This window comes from Pseudonaja textilis, chromosome 6, assembly GCF_049901715.1.
Source record: "Pseudonaja textilis isolate UNSWEBS1 chromosome 6, rPseTex1.2, whole genome shotgun sequence".
Classification (NCBI taxonomy): domain Eukaryota; kingdom Metazoa; phylum Chordata; class Lepidosauria; order Squamata; family Elapidae; genus Pseudonaja; species Pseudonaja textilis.
This window is the reverse complement of record NC_141995.1, coordinates 33,582,441-33,601,468: the sequence shown is the minus strand read 5'-3', so window position 1 is coordinate 33,601,468 and position 19,028 is coordinate 33,582,441. Positions and strand designations below refer to the sequence as shown.

Genomic DNA, 19,028 nt, shown 5'->3' with positions numbered 1-19,028 from the left:
AGATTCTCACTCATCCAGGTCATGGTTGTCCCAAGTCCACTGCCTTTTGAAAAAAGACTTTTGGGACAATATTGGAATAATATAGTCTGATTTTATGAAAGATAAACTTTTATTCCATATGCATTAACTATATATATGCATCACGTGCTGGCCATGCCCATGTCCAGTTTAGCAAAGGGGGATAAGTCCTGATACATCATGTGATGCCGTTGTGACGTATTTGACACCCCTGATGTAAAGCATTAGGGGTTCCTTTGGGTGGAACTGGAGTTTTTGGAGTTTTTATGTTTTGGATTAGTGTGTTGTTCTTTACTTTTTAAAAACAATACATTAAACCAGGGGACTAGTGTAATATTTTTAGTCATATTGCAGGACCCTAGATAGATTCCATACCATTGTATATGGGATACACCTTTCAAAATGGCTACTCAGGTGAAGAAGCAAATGCTACAGCTAAGGAAAACTTGTCCAGCCTCCCATATAAACAACTTTGGAAACATTGTAACATATGGAAAAGATGGGTTAATTTCAGATCACTGGAATAACATCTTCCTAATTTATTCAGCTTCCTAGCATATTTAAGCAAAAATATGGATTTATATGCAAATACTTGTAATTTGTACAGATTACAGTCTGTCCCCACCACTTGTATAACATTAACTATATACTTGTGATGTAGAAAAGTGCATGTTTCAAAAGAGGACACATTATCTGGTTAATATAACTGAAACCTCTTGGTTAAAAATACTTGTACAAAAAAGTTCTTTTATAAACTAGATGACTAATATTTCTCATTCAATCTAAACTCAAAGATATATATTTAAAACATGCTGGTTAAAAGTCAGAGATCTCAGGCAAAATTTTATGTACCTGAAAAGTAAATATTTGTTCCCAAATTTAACTAAGCACTACATGAGAAAATTTAATGCCAGATTTCTTCACTATTAGCCAAATGAACAAACACACTCATGAACTTGATAGCTATCTAACTCTCAATGTCTATTCTGTTTATATATTCTAATTGCTCTTGCAAAAAACCCCAACCTTATAAACATTTATTTATGTATAATATGTTTAGGCATATCATTCATACCTATCGCTCTATTTTTGTGGGGGTTAAACAATATTATTAAAAGTGCAAAAAAGAAATATGAATTATTAAGTAAAACAAATTAAATATTTAAGAAAAGAAATATAATAATGTTGAATTGAATTCATACACTTCCATTCTCTATACCCCTTTATATTATTCTAACTTTGCTTCCTAATTCTTCTCCAAGTAGAGCAGCGAATATACCTAACACTCCACTCCCCCCACCCCCAAAATAATCAATTGCAGTGTAAGGATAGCGCATGACCTGGTTGGACAAATGCTGAAATTCAAAAAAATTGGCAAGACCTATGGCCCACAGTGGGCTGGTTGGGCCTCTTTAGCATATTGCAGAACTTTTAAAATAAATTAAAAATATAACAGATACAGCATAGTTCACACAAGAAGTATACTCAAAATGCTGTGTTAATGATTTTATCTAATTGAAGATATATTGTAGGTTACCACAGTATGTTTTAAAATACAGCCCTAATTCTCACATATTATTGTTATCTACTGAAAATGGGAAATTTTGAGTTCAAGACAATGCCAAATGCATTTTAATGTGAATTTGAGGGTAGGCTCTTCTCATGCAATGGTTTCTTAGTGAACAAAGTTGCATCTGCATCGGTTATAAATTTAGAGTGTCCCTCTGGAAATAAGTTTCTGCTAGAAAATGTTTATTTTTCAACCATCACAATATGTTCCTAGATCAAGAAACTTGAGAAGGAGGGAGGGAGGGAAGGAGAGAGGGAGGGAGGGGAGGTCGATTTTCTGCCCCTCCCTGCACTATAAAAGACTACTAAATCATTAAAAAAAAAGAAAACCTGCTTTTTAATCCCTGAGCTGGAGTTAACTGGAAGAAGACCTGGATCTGAGCACTAATCCTGATTCTTTTGAAATTTAGCTGCAGTTATACCTAGAAAAGGACAAGGGGATAAATGTTGCTTCACCTGGTGCTAATCAGATCTGTACGCTCCCAATTTCCCTCTTGTTTACTTTTTAAAATTGTAAAATTGGGCAGGGATTTTCACATTGGAATAGATCTGAAGCAGTTTGTTACAAGGAAAAATGGACTTAGGATCATCTACCGAAACTTTTAAAAATATAGGAGCAACAAATGAATGTATAGATAGCTACATTCATAAATTGTCCATGGATTGCCGACTGAATGTAGCTTCCAGAATCAAAGAAGCATGCACAAGGGCAGTGCTAGCTTGTCTTGAACCTTGAAACCTAGCTCAAATTACTGTATTTTTAGCAAAGCCGCTACTTTAGGAGATCTTCATCTTGAATCTTCAAGCCAAAACCAAGAATAACTTATAACAACTGACTGAGTATATTGACATATGTTTTTAAAACATAGTTCACTCTGCTCCGCTGCATCTTCAGTACTTATGGACTTGATATACTGGAGAAAAAAGAAAATGGCATTACCGCTGTTACCTGAAGCTCCCTTGTTTCTTCTTCAGCCGCTGATGCATGGTAGGACAGCACCTTAGAAGGAAAGAAAAGACACTAATCTTTCAGAAGCACTTAAAGCTGTAATACTAAAAATCTAAAGCATTTTGTCAATAATGAGTCAGTGTAAACCCGGGGTGTCAAATTCTCATTGTCATGGCGGCATCTCATGATGTATCAGAACTTTAACCTTAGACTGTCTACTATTGACCTCACCCCTTTCCTAAGAGGTCTGTAGGGGGCGTGCATAAGCACACCAACGTGCCTACCGTCCCTGTCCTATTGTTTCTTTTATTTTTCTTTTATTTTTCTTATATGTACCCATTTCATGTATTCATAACTATGTATACACTTATACTTATTATCTTGTAAACAATTGACAAATAAATAAAATAAATAAAAAATAAATAAATAAAATAAATAAATAAACTTCTCTCCCCTTGCTAAACTGTGATACATCTAGCTGTGGGCAGGCAGTTTGACTGCTCTGGTATAAACCAAAGTAAAGGAGTAGGATAAACTGCTGATCTTTACAAACTATGGTTGTTAGACACCTTCATTCCCAAAGTTTTTCAAGAGTAACTGGCCCCCAGCTACACTTTTTTTTTTTTAACTTAAAGCAGGACTTCCCTGTTTCTAGCCTAGTGATTTTAATCACTTCACCAAACTGGCTCTTCTGCCCTCTGTGGTTAATGTTAATTGAATATTTCTTAACAAATTGAAAGGAATATTTAACATGATTTTGCAGACTAATAATTTGTAGATTTTATTTGATTCAGGTGCAATTTAAGTAATAATTTAGGTAAATTAGAGAAAGATAATTCATGCTGGAAAAGAACATTGTGTTCTTAATGATAATTTTTAAATCATTTTATTAATTACTGGCATTAACTCTGAAGTAATGGCAGTACTTTGGATGATTCATTAGTGGCAAGAATTTAGAAATGAATCTTTTATCTTTTATATCTTTTATATTGACTGATAATGAACAGTATAATTAATTTTAAATGCATAGCAGTGAAGCAGTAAATATTTAAATATTTCTTTACTAAATTAAAATAAATGTTCTGCTTAGTTTTTCTTTTTTCTTTTAGGTATTAATTTTAGATGGAGAACAGTACGATCGTATTGCTGGACCCTGCTAGCATTCAGGAATCCTGAGGTCAGCCATAGGGGGAAAAGGCACAACATTGTTTTAAATGAGCAAAGAATTTGCAAAGAACTCTTTTTCCTTTATGAAAAACAAAACCTTCCATGTACCTATATGAATGACAAATAGCTGACAACATAGCTATAATTATAATCCCAACAAAGTTGCCATAATAAATTAGATTTCTCCAAGAGTCCATAAGACAGGGCATAAAAGAAATTCTGTCTTAGGAAAACCTTGGCAGAAGTTTTGCCTGTGTAAGAGAAAATATTTTTAATTTACTGAACAAAATGAGAATTATTTACAGCCATGAGTGAAGGAAAGAAGAATTTTACTTTTTGAGTTGAACTTGTATTTAACTAGTATTTCATGCAGCTGAAATTATAACCTTAATCTATAGCACTTTTTTTTTCATAAGGATATATTTTCCCTTAAATATTAAACTACTTGAATTAGTAGAGTGCAATACACTCAAAACTGTGTCAAGTAATGTTCACACACTTTTGAAAAAGAATCCTATAATTCAATGCAATCAGAGCAACTAAATGCAGTTGCGCATGTAAATTTTCCCTTCAGCATTAATATTAGCATCTGAATTTTAGAAATACTGTACTTTGTTTACTATGTTAATAAAAGAGTAGCCAATGTCTAGATCAAGGGTGTCAAAATCAAGGCCTGGGGCCTGGATCCAGCCTGTGGGGCACTTAGATCTGGCCCACAGGGGAAACAATGAAGGACCAGCCCACTGTGCTTCTGCCAGTGAAAATGAGTCCCGAGCTCTGTTTTTGGCTGCCATGGCCTCCTGCAACCCTCTGCCACTGAAAACACATGTGGCCCACCTGGGCTCCATTTTCACTGACAGAGCAGTAGGCTGTGGCAGCCAAAAATGGAGCTCGGGACCCCTTTTCATTGGCAGAGTACTCAGGCCACCACAGACACCCCTGACCAAAGTGATGCTGAGCTGGCCACACGCAGCCTGGCCACACCCACCCCAGCCACCCAAGGTCAAACACAACCCCAATGTGGCCCTCAATGAAATAGAGACTGACACCCCTGCTTTAGATTTCTCAGGTTATTTTGGAGAATGTTAAGAGCACACTGGGATCTCTTGGCTTCTCATTCATAACATGTGCATTATAATTAATGAAAATTTAAAGGCTAGGCAAGATGACACCCATTCTTAATGTGGATTTATGATATATTGCAGTGTCGAAGAATTCCATAGTAACCTTGCAGTTATCCCAGCTATGACTTGTTTGAAGGGCTGGACCAAAACCATCAGAGGAAACCAAACATAGGTAAGAGAAGAATGTCCCAGTGCCACAATCATGTCTTTTTTTTTAACACAAGAAGGCAAACCACCTACATTGATCACACTTGCCACCATGCAATATGTTTAGAGAACACAGTAGTTGTGTTCGCTGCTGGGTCTCACAAAAGTGATAATCCACTAGTGCTGTGCAAGCTCATGGAAATATAGAAGTACAGAGTCAATAAGAGAGAGCCTCAGGTGGTAGCCGAGCAACATTGGGTTTGCTTTAAAGTCGGCAAGAATTCCAAGAAAGAAACAGTGCATAAATATTCCCTTGATTTATTCTTACCTCTAATGTCACCATTTGCTTTGCCATGGCTCTTTCCACAGCTTCATACATCTGGGTGTTCTGGATCCCTAAGCCACAGAATATGACAAAAGCTTCCAAAAACTGTTCATCATTTCTATTGAAAGCTTTTATTTTGCCTGAGTTTTCTTCCATCTTATTTGCAAGTTGACAAACTCCTGAGTCATAATAAAAAAACAACAACAAAAAGATACCCTTGAAAAAGTAGGCAATTGGTTAGCATTAATCAGTAATTAAGCAGTAATTTTAAAAAGTCCAGGGATTCAAACAAAAAATTACATATTGTACTAGTCAGCCACAACATTTTAAAGAAAATTAATTCAGGCTATGTGGAAGTAGATGTTTAATTCTGAATCTTCATATACTGGTGTACAAATTTCAAAAAAATTAGCTAGCTTCATTTGAGTCAATGGTGCTTCCTTCTCCTTATATAGGCATGGGGGTTTGCTGTAAACAAAACATCAAGTTGAACATTGGAATATCTACCCCTCCCAAGTCTTAATTTTCCTCTTGGCTTTTGCTATTAATAAACCTTTAGTTTGATGAAATCCCTAAAGACAATTTGTCCTTTACAAACTCATTAAATATTTATAAGTATGCCAAAATGCTGTAATGAATATGAAGTTAGCACACCCAAGGCTTGTATATTCTTATTTGAAAATTGCAAATTATATGTATATTAATCTGCATTTCAACTACAGAGAAAATATCACTAGTTTATTAATTGGCCAATTATCTGCTACATTCAGGTAGGTCTCTTGGCATCATTCAGAGTGAGTGCTTAATGCAGCACTTCTCTTCACTTAGGAATCTATGCTGGAAACTCTATTATCTGGAAGTAGAACATATCTATAGAATTGTAGCTTAACAAAGAATTTATTCATAGGTGAACTCCTCACAGATAACTGACCACCTTTCAGTCCTGTTTCAAAGTATTTTGTTAAGAAATTGGCTGAAATTGTTCATACCACCACAAGTCACTGATAATTTAAAAAACCCTGCTAATGTAAGTACAAGAAAAGTCAGTTATAACCATCCCATAGAAGCAAACCAAATGGAAAAAATACAACTGAAAAAAAACCTATTAAAATTAGAAGTTTTAATAGTTATATTATATTGATAATATGTTATATTTAATATATCAATGCTTTCTTGTTTATTTAATACTATTCTTTTCCTTCAATAACTCAGAGGTGCTTATGTGAGATCTTGCTTCTCTTTATCCCCACAACAAACCTATGACACCAGCTGGATTGTAAAAGAATAACTGATCCAAAGTCATCCAGTGATTTTTGATAAATGACATTGGACTCGATCTGGATAGCCTCAATACTAGTCCAACACTTTAATTACTTCACTGGCATTTGGTATAGCTCAAAGATACTGGGAATAAGATAGGATCACCAAGTGACCATTTATGCTAATTTTATTTTTATTCATACTAATTTGATATGCTTGCTAATTTTTACATTTTCAAAATGTATTATTTATTTAGAATATGTAAGTGGGTCATAAGCTTCCTAACAGACAGGAAGCAGCAGCTGAAGCTAGGCAGAATCACATCTGATACCTGTACAATTAGCACAGCCCCACCCACAAGGTGGTGTGCTCTCTCCACTTCTCTTCTCCCTATATACCAATGACTGCATCTCAAATGATCCATCTATTAAACTACTGAAGTTTGCAGATGATATAACAGTGATTGGTCGCATGTATCCGCATACAGATGGGAGGTTGAACAACTTTGCCTTGTGGGTGAGACTGGAACAATCTGGAACTGAACACGCTCAAAACCATAGAAATGGTGGTAGACTTTAGGAGAAACCCTCCCATATTACCACCTCTTACAATACTAGACAACACAGTATCAACAGTAGAGACCTTCAAATTTCTAGGTTCTATCATAGCTCAAGACCTAAAATGGACACCTAAATCAAAAATGTCATCAAAAAAACACAACAAAGAATGTTCTTTCTGCGCCAACTCAGAAAGCTCAAACTGCCCATGAAGCTGCTGATTCAGTTCCACAGAGGAACTGTTCAGTCTGTCACCTGCACTTCTATAAATGTCTGGTTTGGTTCTGCAACCCAACAAGACAGACACCGACTTCAACGGACAGTTAGAACTGCAGAAAAAAATAATTGCTACCAACCTGCCTTCCATTGAGGACCTGTATACTGCACAAGTCAAAAAGAGGGCTGTGAAAATATCTACAGACCCCTCACATCCTGGACATAAATTGTTTCAACTTCTACCCTCAAAACAATGCTATAAGGCTCTGCACATCAGAACAACAAGACACAAGGACAGTTTTTCCCCGAATGCCATCACTCTGCTAAACAACTAATTCCCACAATACTGTCAAATTAACTACTAAGACTGTATTACTATTCTTCTTTTCATCCTTACTAGTACCTATCTCTTCCCACTTATGGCTATATCCATGTTGCTTGTATCTTTACAACTTATATTGTTTTTATTGTTTCCTAGTATGATTTGATTGCTTATTAGTATCCTATGACTATCACTAAGTGTTTTATCTTATGATTCTTGATGAATATATTTTATTTTTTTCTTTATGTACACTGACAGCATATACACCAAGACAAATTCCTTGTGTGTCCAATCACATTTGGCCAATAAAGAATTCTATTCTATTCTATTCTATTCTATTCTATTCTATTCTATTCTATTCTATTCTATTCTATTCTATTCTACATGACTGTCTAAGTCAAGCAATGTGGCTCTGGAGAATGTACAAAATCATTATATAAAAATACAAAAGAAAAACCATACATGCCACTAAAACAAAATAAGATAATTAAATGGCATTCAGAAGTAAAATGAGTTGTATTTTTCAAAATGGAGCTTTGCTCACCCTGACCCAAAGCATCTAAGCCTTAACTGCCTGAGTGAAGACCTGAAGGTTTGAGGCAATAAAGACCAGCGATCTAGCACTGCTTGAGTGTTTCTCAGAAAGAGCTGGATAAAGTTTGCCACTGTATGTTTGTAGCTTAATACCTGTAAGACAGCACAACAGTGCACATTTTGCTTTAAAAAAATGACAGTACTTCATTATAGTGCAATGATTTACAAGAATAAAAGAAGCATATTTGACCCAAAGATGCCTTTCATTCTCATAACAAAATTTCTCAAAGAAGAACTGTTTTGCACTTTATGTCAGCACATAATATGGGACAAGTGAAATAAAAGTCCAAACATGTTGTTTTCTTGCCCAAAATAAAGTTTATTAATAATAGATTGATCTTATCTGCAATAGTAGTCCATGAACCTTTAAGTTCTAGAAAAGCATTAGTGACTATCTTCCATAGGCTCAGGATTCTGTGAGCCCAGGCTTATTGTTGGCATAGAGTATAGTGCTCCAAGATCCAGCCCACAGAATTCTAAATTTCAGAAACCACTGCTCAGATGGAATTGTACTGAGCCAACATCATCAGCTAACTTTAGGTGCTCCACTTTGCAGAAAATGAAGTGCTTTTTCCTATAGGAAAACTACTATAGTTTGTTTCATAATTTTACACAAACCAGGACATTCTTCTATAGCCCAAAATTCCCTAATCCAAAGCATCTTATTTGGAAGAGTACATTTATATTTATCCACGTTTTTCCAAAAATACTTATTTTAGGTCAAAATTTGTCCTTGTGACACCTTAATACTAAATTCATTTCTTTTCATTGCACATGGATATGTACAAGGATAGGTTGTTAGTGAAGAATGATCTTAGAAACTCCACCTTGCTTCCACACACACCGCATTTCCAGTGGGAATAAAATCCCACTTAAGTACAGAAACTGAAGCATAATTGAAAACTTCAAAATGTTATACCTATCACTTTATTCTTCTTTCCATTTTTTATAGGCGTGCAGAGCAAGCTTTCAATGTACTGATTTGTACAGCCAGAACATTCATTCTGTTAAGGAAAAAGCAAAATATATTACTTTATTAACTACATAAGAGAGCTTAGTGTAGCGCTTTTAGAACTGACCTAGAAATCAGGGGACTGTAACTTCTAGGACTCCTTTGGACAGGAAAATCAAAACCCATTTAAAATATAGCTTGGATTGATTACAAGAAGGCACTCAGTTTCCTGCCACATGATTGGATAATCAAGTGCCTACAAATAATATTATTCACTAGAAACTTCAGAAGGTTTGTGCAAGGATCAACATCACAATACTGGTCAATGGTAATACACTGGGAGAGGTAAATATCAAGAGATGAATCTTTTAAGGAGACTCACTATCACCATTACTGTGTGTCATTGTATGATTCCTCTGTCAACAATATTGAACAAGTTAGACCATGGCTATCAAATCAAAAACATCTGTCAAGATATCCTACCTCCTTTACATGATCTGAAGCTATATGGAAGAAGGATGATTGGGAATATCCTTAGATATATATGGAAAAAGATAATCTGAAGTAGCATTGTTGCTCAATACTGTTCATTCATATAATATAGCCAAGATATTGCAATGGAGTTGGGACAGGATAAATGTGCCATCCTTACTGTTAATAGGACAAAATAATGAACACTGAAGGAATCAAAATGCCTTATGGAAATAACATAAGGGTGTGTATGAAGAAGTTCACTACAAATGCATGGACATCCTTCAAACAACATCAAGCACACTGAAGTGAATACATCATGACAGTGAAGAAGATCTCAAAGTCCAAGCTCAGTGGAGAAAATACAAGGCAATTAATACTTAAGCAATTCCAGTAATTACAGCTTAAGATATACAGCTTAAATAGTAGACTCAAGCTTACCAAGATGGTAAGGCAAAGTATTACATGGCCAGTATGCAAAAAACCAAAATTAAATCTAGCCAGCAAAGTAGATAACAAGGCCTGGCAATGACTAAGAACAGGAAAGGAGACAGAGGAGCTAATTCTGGTTGCACAAAATCAATCCTTAAGAACAAATGTATACAAAACCAGAATTGAAAAGACAACATCAGGCAGCAAATGCCACTTCTGTAAAGCTGAAGAAACAGTGGCACCCCTAGTTGGTTGCAGCAAAAGGATCATGCAGACTGACACAATGGTGATAAAGCAGTAAAAACCATATGCCCATTCAATTTTTGTATGTTGGCTCATTTTACTTACTGCCCAAGGAAATCTTTTGTCTTGGCGTACATGTGGAATATTGAGAGGCTCCATAGTATTCTTGACATACTGGGCATACATATAATTAATTTGGTTTGTATCATTGTCTCTGTTGAGATATAAAAAGAAATGGACTCAGTTCACTACATTAATTACCTACTTTTAGAAGCAAATTTAATGGTCAATTAATCATATGGAAAGCATGTTGTATCAATGGCCAATGTTACAGACAGTGCTAGATTTCTTATGAGAGCTTTGGACAGAGCTACCATGCTTGAACTCTGGGACATTAGTGGCTATGATGATTAATCCAGTAATTTTCCATTCAGTAGCTTAAGTACAGGTAATCCTCAACTTATGACCACAATTGAGCCCAAAATTTATGTTGTTAAGTGAGAAATTTGTTAAGTGAGTTTTGCCCCATTTTACGAGGGTTTTTTGCCACATTTGTTAAGTTAATCAGAGCACCTGTTAAATTAGTAACACAACTGTTAAGTGAATCTGGTTTCCTCATTGACTTTGCTTGTTAGAAAGTCACAAAAGACAATCACAGGACTCTGAGACCCTTCAACCACAATGTGAGTCAGTTGTCAAGCATCTGAATGTAAAACATGTGACCATGGGGATGTTACAAGGTCATAAGTGTGGAAAACATTCATAAATCATTTTTTTCATTGATAATATAAATTCTAATGATTACTTAAATGAACTGTTGTAAGTCACAGACTAGCTATTGTCTAATATGTCTTTGGGAAGTAGACATGATAACCTTCAACATAATCTTTATTTTCAAGAAATGCCCCTGCGTCCTATGGGAAGATGTATATACACCTGCCTCTCTAATCAGTCTTAAGCCTGACCCTGAGATCAGGAAGATCTATGCTACATCTAACTTTTGAGGTCCCTAACCATAAATATTAAAAACATCAACATTTTACATTTTACATTTTTAAAAGGTCATCTCAGAATCAGGATTGATACAAATGTATTATATACAAGGAAAAACCATTAATATACTGAATCAGTGTTTAGAGGCATTATTGGAATAGCTGAAAGCAAGTACAGAGCTTAGATATTTAATTCCTTAACTATGTCTTCCCCAAGATTTTAAGAACAAAATAAAAACTTTTTGCAATGCCCTCATCAAAATCCTGAAACATGATTTCTAATAACTAACTTGGTATTCTTTTCTTAATAGCCTTGCTGATGGGTACAAATATTTTCTTGAAAAACAGGCATTTGCTCTAAAAAACATACCAAATTCATTCTAACCCCACTTTTACAGTATCATTGTTGTTTTGGTACTACTTACAACCACTACTGAGTGGTTGTTAAAAAAGTTGTTAAAAGTTGTTAAAAAATCACTGCATTTATTAAGTGAATCATGCAGTTGTTAAGCAAATCTGGCTTCCCTCATCGATCACTGCTTGTCAGAAGCCAGTTGGAAGGTTACAAATGGTGATCACATGACCCTGGGACAGTGCAAAGATCATGAATACATGCCAATGGAAAAGTGCCCGATTTTTTATCATGTGACCCATGAGGATTTCTACAATAGCCGTAAGTGTGAAAACTGGTCACAAGTCACTTTCCTAGTGCCATTGTAACTTTGAATTGTCACTAAACAAATAGCTGCAAGTCAAAGTCTACCTGTACTCTATACTTTTGTACTGGACTGATAATCTTCCATTTAAAATTCATGCATCTATATCACTGTTCACTGGGCAGATCACGAGAGCATTTTGAAGACTCCAGATTCTAAAACTCTTTTGACTGTTATGGAAAATAAAAATAAAAATAAACAGTTTCAAAACATCTCTCTGCCATGACTAATGTTTCATAAATCTGCTATTATTAACTGTTTTCTGTTTGAATCATTCTATCCTTTCATATGTTTGTTACAAAAAAGGACTTTTTATAAGGCATAAGAGCTATTATATTAGACAAAATATTAGACTGTGTAGTTCTGTTTTTTTTTTTAGAAAAATTAATTTGCAGGCCTCCTTGAAATAAAAATTCATAAGTTTACCCAGGTTGTAAATGTGGAAACGACTCAACTAGGCTAGTTGACATTTCAATCTTAAGTGCATCTAATTGATACCTCATTTCATTCTGATAGAACACAATTAATACAATTGCATAAGTTAGTTCAGCCAACAAAACTAAACCAATTTAAATATTTGGTTAAGGATGCTGCAGAGTTAAGTAATAAAAATGGAGAAGTGGAATGGATTTCTTGGATGTCCAGATCTGATCCACAGAAGTGGTAGAGGGACAAGCCCCTTTGAATGAGTCTGTGTGGCATGGGGGTTAGCATGGTGGGCTAAGATTTGGGAAAGCCAGGTATGAGCTCTTTGGGTGACTTTGGGCCACTCATTTATTTGTCTACTCAACCTCTCCTGTAGCTTTGAGGAAGGAGTAGCACGTACATGACCTTGAGAATTCCTGGAGAAAAAGCAAGTTACTTATTTAATATATTTGTATCTGTTTATTATAGTTTTGGAAACACTCACAGCAGTGAATTTTAATAAATTGATGAATAATTGAATATCAGAAACAAGAAGCGCTTGCAAGGCGGTGAGCAACACAAGACCCATTCAGTATATGCCGAGGCACCTATAATGCCACTAGATGGCAGCCTCTCATCTCCAGCATGAAGAAAAAGAAAAAAGAAAAAGAAAGCACTGGGAAATTGTAGAAAGTAGTTATAGGTTGCCCCCCCACACACACACAAATTGTTGGTGTAAAGTGATACATTGTTCCAAAAAAGAAGAAAAAAATGTATATGCCACATCTCCAACTCTTCCATCTGTTAATGCTAATGTTCCTGTGGCTCAGGAGATGTGGCGACTGTGGGTCACGTACTCTTTGATGTTCCTTTTGCACAGAGTCGGAAAAAACGTATTCTGCCAATAATTGTTAGCTATCCTGGCCATTCCGACATTGCTTATCTCCAGTGGGTGCTTAAAGATGAAGAGTCCATAATTAAAGCACAGGTGGCTAGTTTCTGCACTGGGGATTCATCAGAAAAACGTGTCCACGTTATATAACAAATGGGGCAAACCCTTTGCACTGCTTATCCCTTTCCCTTTTAGCGTTGAACCTACAGCGGGCCACACATTTTACGGATTGTAATTTTAATATATAGAGTCTAATGTATGTAGACCATGTATAATTGACAGACTGGATTTTATCATAGATTTTAGTTGTTATTTATTATTTTATACTAGAATTTTTAATGGTACATTTACTGAGTGTTTTTATTTGTTCTGGTCTCTGGTCTATGACTGTAATAAACTAAACTGAATTGACTGTTAAAGCTGATCGAAATGAACACCGCCTCCCTTTGCTAATCTCGCTGAACCTAATGCAATGTACAAGCTAGCTATCCTTTTAAATGGGGTCAGGCTGGTCATGTTTCTGAGTGCTGAACTCTGCTGGCTTGTACTATTAAGGAAAAGTATCTGCGTAAAGCTATGAAAATCTCTTGAATCTCATCCTTTTACCTTTTGTGCATCTCACTGGAATCTTCTATATCTTCATATTCCATGTGAAAAACACTGGAAAATGAATCCTAAATATAAGAACAGAGTTTGGGCTTAGTTAAAATGTTTAGTAAAATTGTTTATATTGTAAAAAGGGTAATTCATTTATTTTCTGCCTCATGAAAAATGACTTCAAAAAACTATCAATGGTTTACTGTATTTCATAAAGCATTTTTAAGACCCAGGATAAGCAAAACCAACATATTAGAATGTTTATACCATTTTTCTAATTTATACAGTATATTAGGCTCAATTTAATTTAATACATAATGAGCTTCACCTTGTATGTTGAATATGATGATGATTCATATACTATCCTTTTTAAAATAGGCAGTTTTATACCTGTGCATTTCCCAAAGTCTGCTTTCTGTAGCTTCCATAAAAGAGATGGTTCTTTCCAATGAATCAGAGTAACAAACCTGGGAAATGACAGCGTCTTCAATAGGGCTTCTCTGGTTGACCTTGGTTGAGTAGGATCATGTTAACATTAGCCATCTCTAACAGCCAAGCCCAAATCTGTTAGGATGCAAAAGGTCAACACAATGCCTAAAATTGTACCCATAACCAATTTACAATTAATGCTGGCCTTTCAACATGGACATCATATGTTTTTAATATTATATGGTTGGCAGCCTAATTTCATATTAAGCTTCTTAATACTACCTAAGGGTATTTGTTGCCATGTAGTAGTCATGTTAGGATTTAACAAGGCATCAAAAACTGTTAATCAATCCAACTGGCTGAAACACTACTGGTATCTGTAATTGTGCAGATACACACTTTGCCATTGACACAATTGACAATTAGCCAGTTGAGAATACAGGAAGGGTCTGTACTTACTGAACAGTCTTCATCCACTATGAAAATGGTGCACTTTTGCACTTGCATGAAGGAAATTATAGTGGCAGCTATCTTCTTCAAAATGACTTCTAATGATTGCTGTTCCTCAAATATTAAACTGGCAAGATCAAGAAGTACCTGCAACGAAAGGGAAAAAATATGTCAAATTAATCATACTTTAATCATCTTGAAGGCAGATTTCCCCCTCTCCCTAGGAGTTTTTTGAGAAAACCATATGATGGCATTAATGTAAAAAATAATAATGAATTATTGCTTGCAATTTGAACAGCATAAACTTTGCAAGACCTCTGCCCACATATTGATTACAGTTTTACACTTACATTTCCTCCCCAGAATTGTGTATACATTTTGACCTTACAGAGCATCCACAGTCTCCTCCTACAGAATCTATATATCAGTTTCTCCAGAAAGAGGCCCTTAGGTTTTGCATTCTACTATAGTATTATTCAGCACATTAAAAGGAACATCTTCCAGTTGGAACTCAAGGCACCCTATGTAAAAAAAAAACACCCTCAATTTTATTCCTAAATAACAATCTTGTGCAATATGTTGGGCTGAAAGAGTAACCTTTAACTGGGCCAAATGGTACATCATAGAGCAACACATTTGGAACCAAGATACCTCAGATGAGCTAAATTACAAAATGTAATTTGGCAAATTTTATAAAACCATTTATGACATCATATGAAACGGCATAAATATTTCCTGTGGTCAATTCATGATGTTTGACAGTGCTGTACAATTCTACTTTCAAGGCACCTCTCTAATCTCCCTCACTTTTAAAAACTTTTCAATTATATTAGTATATCTGCTGTTGTTAAGAGATTGAAGAATTGATAAGGAAATATCTCTGAAAACAACAACCCAAGGAGACATTAATTTCTAATTATTCATATAATGTTAAGATTCTGAATAACTATAAATATTTACCAGATATTAGGAAGAGGAAAGCAGGAGGAAAAGGACACTAAAGAAATTAGATTTATATTTTGAATTTCTACCAAAGAAAAATAACATTCAATTTATAATGACAAACAGAACAGGTGGTTCATTATGGTCACTAACTGTACAGTTATACAGTAGAATTTACAGAGTACAAATGGAAATCTATCAAAAAAATTAAATTACATAGGAAGAAACAAGAATCCAGTGAAGCAATAAAATACCACTACTAAACTGCTAAAAGTTTGAATACTTATAACTAATAGCTACATTTTAAGGTATATGCAAAGGCATAAAAATAAAACTACTTCCAGTTACAAAACAAACTGCTGTAACGTTTTAAATAAAAATTCCCAAATTAATTTAATTTCAGTCAGGTTGGATTAATAACTGTCTTGTTTTCTCCCTAATAATATAGTTTCTGAAACAGAATTTGCATCTTCAAACTGATTGAGAAGAAAGGAAATTTGTCTTATCTATTAGGGAATTTATTTGACGTAAGTTAAATACACGAAGTGCATTCACAATAAAATCAGCAGCATACCAACCCATGTCCTTTTGTTTAACAGACAAAAATTAGGATTTACATTCCTGTAAAGTTGAAGATAGTATATTACAGCATGCTATGACTGAGATTATTACTGAGATCAGTTGATCCACAAAGGGATACTTATCTGGCAAAGCTTAAGCCTTTATGGGTTTTTATCCAAAACTTCAGAGCTGCCAATAATATTGCTTTAGGCAGAATAAGGAATCAGATGTGGTTAACAGATAACAGATAATCAGAGTTGGAAGGGACCTTACAGATCATCTAGTCCAACCCCCTGCTCAAGCCAGAGACCCTACACCATTTCTGACAGATGGGAGTCCAATCTCTTTTTGAAAGTGTCAAGTGATGGCGCTCCACCAACTTCCGAGAGCAAGCTGTTCCATTGGTTGATTGTTTTCACTGTCAGAAAGTTTCTCCTTATTTCCAGATTAAATCTCTCCTTGTTCAGTTTCTATCCATTATTCCTTGTCTGGCCTACAGGTACTTTAGAAAATAGCTTGAACCCTTCCTCTCTGTGGCAGCGCCTCAAATATTGGAAGACTGCTATCATGTCTCCTCTGGTCCTTCTCTTCACTAGACTAGCCAAGCCCAGTTACTGTAACCGTTCTTCATATGCTTCATATGTTTCATATATGCATCTATGATAAAGGTTCTATGATATTTTATACAAACAAAATTATTTAGCTGCCTCCAAAAGTTTATTTAAGGTTCCCCTAAGGAAAAATTTCAGCATTATCTCTCTACAGGTCAATAAATATTATCTGCTACATGACAATTTCTTTAGCTTTGGTAAAAACCAAATAATGCAAGCCTGTAAAAGATAGGGCAGTATTTTGTAATTTTACCTCCGAGGTCTTCTTCCAACTTGAGTAAACACAGTCTAATAATGTCAGTGGAACTAAACTATGATAGAAAATTTTAAGTTAGTAGATGATCCTACTTAACCAAATTAATTCTTCTCTGGAATTGGACCTGCCACCAATCAAAGGGATACTGATGGATTCCAATGATAGCATCCCAGAATATTTTTAATATGAATTTTATTAAAAATTACAACTGCAGGGATAAAACACCTACTAAAAGAAAAAAATAGAAATATATAAAGAAATGACTTCCCTCTTTATCACAACAAATAAACAATTTTAATAACTTATCACCTCTTCTTAAAATATAGCAAATGATCTCCTTACCACATTCTCTCTCTTATCTATAAACAAATCCTTAAAAGTCTTGTCATTTCAGCCATGACATCACAAAGGTCCATTGGGCAAAGAGTTACTAAAAATAATGTATCTATTTTAACCTTCAAATTTTACTCCTAATAATCTTGATCTTTAGTAATTTTAAATAATGTCCAAGAACTTGATTTATTTTCACTTTTTCTTTCTGTTCTCACAAAATCCTTCAAAACGTTTACAAGCCTGTTTTGTAAATCCAATTCAGGAAAATTATTTAGTCATTCTCTTGGTTTATTTATATATCCCTTTTAATTATTAAGACATTAGTGGGGGGGCAGGGGGCTTGTATATCCAGTGCAACATCTTTTTCCATGTCATTCTTGTAGTTTGTCATGTTTAAATCCACTTCCAAATTAGTCTCAATGTTGTCAGATAAAACTTGCTTCTCTTCCATAGGATCCTTTAAAAACGATCTATCTATTTTATATTCTGCATTTATAAGTTGTGTTTGAATGTTCTTCTCCTTTAATTATAATCTTTAGTTCCTACTAGTTCTCATTTTTAAAGTCCTCTTTTATATGATTGTTTTAAAGAATTCAAAACAAAAGCATTTCCCAATGGGAAAGGTTCCAAAATCTTATTTCATTTTTTTCTGGATCCTCATTCCATTTATGACTTTCAAAATTCAAAGTTACAATCACCATCTTACTGCTCATCTCCCCCCACCATTTTAAGTTTATTAAACATGTGCTTAAAATTTCTTTCAATATGAATTGAAGTTACTGACCCAGTACTGTAAAACTTGTAAATCCAAAGGTTCCTAATAGTGGAAGAGCAAGTAACAAGCAATTTCTGAAAATGATGAGAAAAGGAAGTATGCAAACTAAGACTGGTAAATATAATGCTTAACGTAAAGTCATCTGAATTCATAAGTACAGAAAACAAAAAACATTTGCCTATCTTCTGAAACAGAATATTTGATTGTTTTAATCAAATATATTCTTTACTAAATATAGTCATAAACTACTGAAGGCTTATATCTAATGATGTTTAACTCATTGACTCTATGTGTATTTCATTTCTCTGAAAATTGTAGCATGAGTGGATGAAACGATTTTTAGGGCAATTCTCAAGCTGTTAATAAGAAGCAGGAGATACTGCTTAGGAAAGCAAAGTAACACAGAATTTCAGATCTGGCAAAGATCTTAAGCTGGTATGTTGACAGTTTTTGCAAACAACTTAATCCTGGGAAAGCTTGGGAGCCCTATCCACCCATTTGATTCCTACCAATGTTTTTGCATACTGGTAAGGGCAAGCCAAGATACTTCCCTCTGTAAAAAGTAGTAGAACATAAGTAATCCTTTAACAAAGTACATAGGTAGATGTCAAAGCATACTGAAAGAACAGTTCTACCCTACCAGTTATAGTAAACACCCTATTAATACATTTTGGGGAGCCTTGGTGTCTGAACAAATTTACAGAACAGGAAGGAACAGGATTT

The 19,028-nt window shown here is 34.8% G+C and overlaps 1 protein-coding gene across 12 annotated transcripts in view; it reads right to left on the bottom strand.

The window, feature by feature from the left end:
- Positions 1-19,028, bottom strand: part of PDE5A (phosphodiesterase 5A) — an 87,916-nt gene that overhangs the window by 21,418 nt on the left and 47,470 nt on the right. For 8 of the 12 annotated variants that reach the window (XM_087936207.1, XM_087936204.1, XM_087936198.1 and 5 more), the window contains exons 6-11: positions 14,837-14,974; positions 13,958-14,025; positions 10,452-10,560; positions 9,168-9,252; positions 5,303-5,478; positions 2,537-2,587 (exon numbers count right to left, since the gene is read on the bottom strand). In XM_087936207.1, coding sequence (XP_087792333.1) covers positions 2,537-2,587; positions 5,303-5,478; positions 9,168-9,252; positions 10,452-10,560; positions 13,958-14,025; positions 14,837-14,974 — 627 coding nt within the window. Of the gene's footprint in view, positions 1-2,527; positions 2,588-5,302; positions 5,479-9,167; positions 9,253-10,451; positions 10,561-13,957; positions 14,026-14,836; positions 14,975-19,028 lie in introns of all 12 variants that reach the window. The other 4 variants (XM_026697972.2, XM_026697968.2, XM_087936202.1 and 1 more) reach the window with 1 other exon arrangement.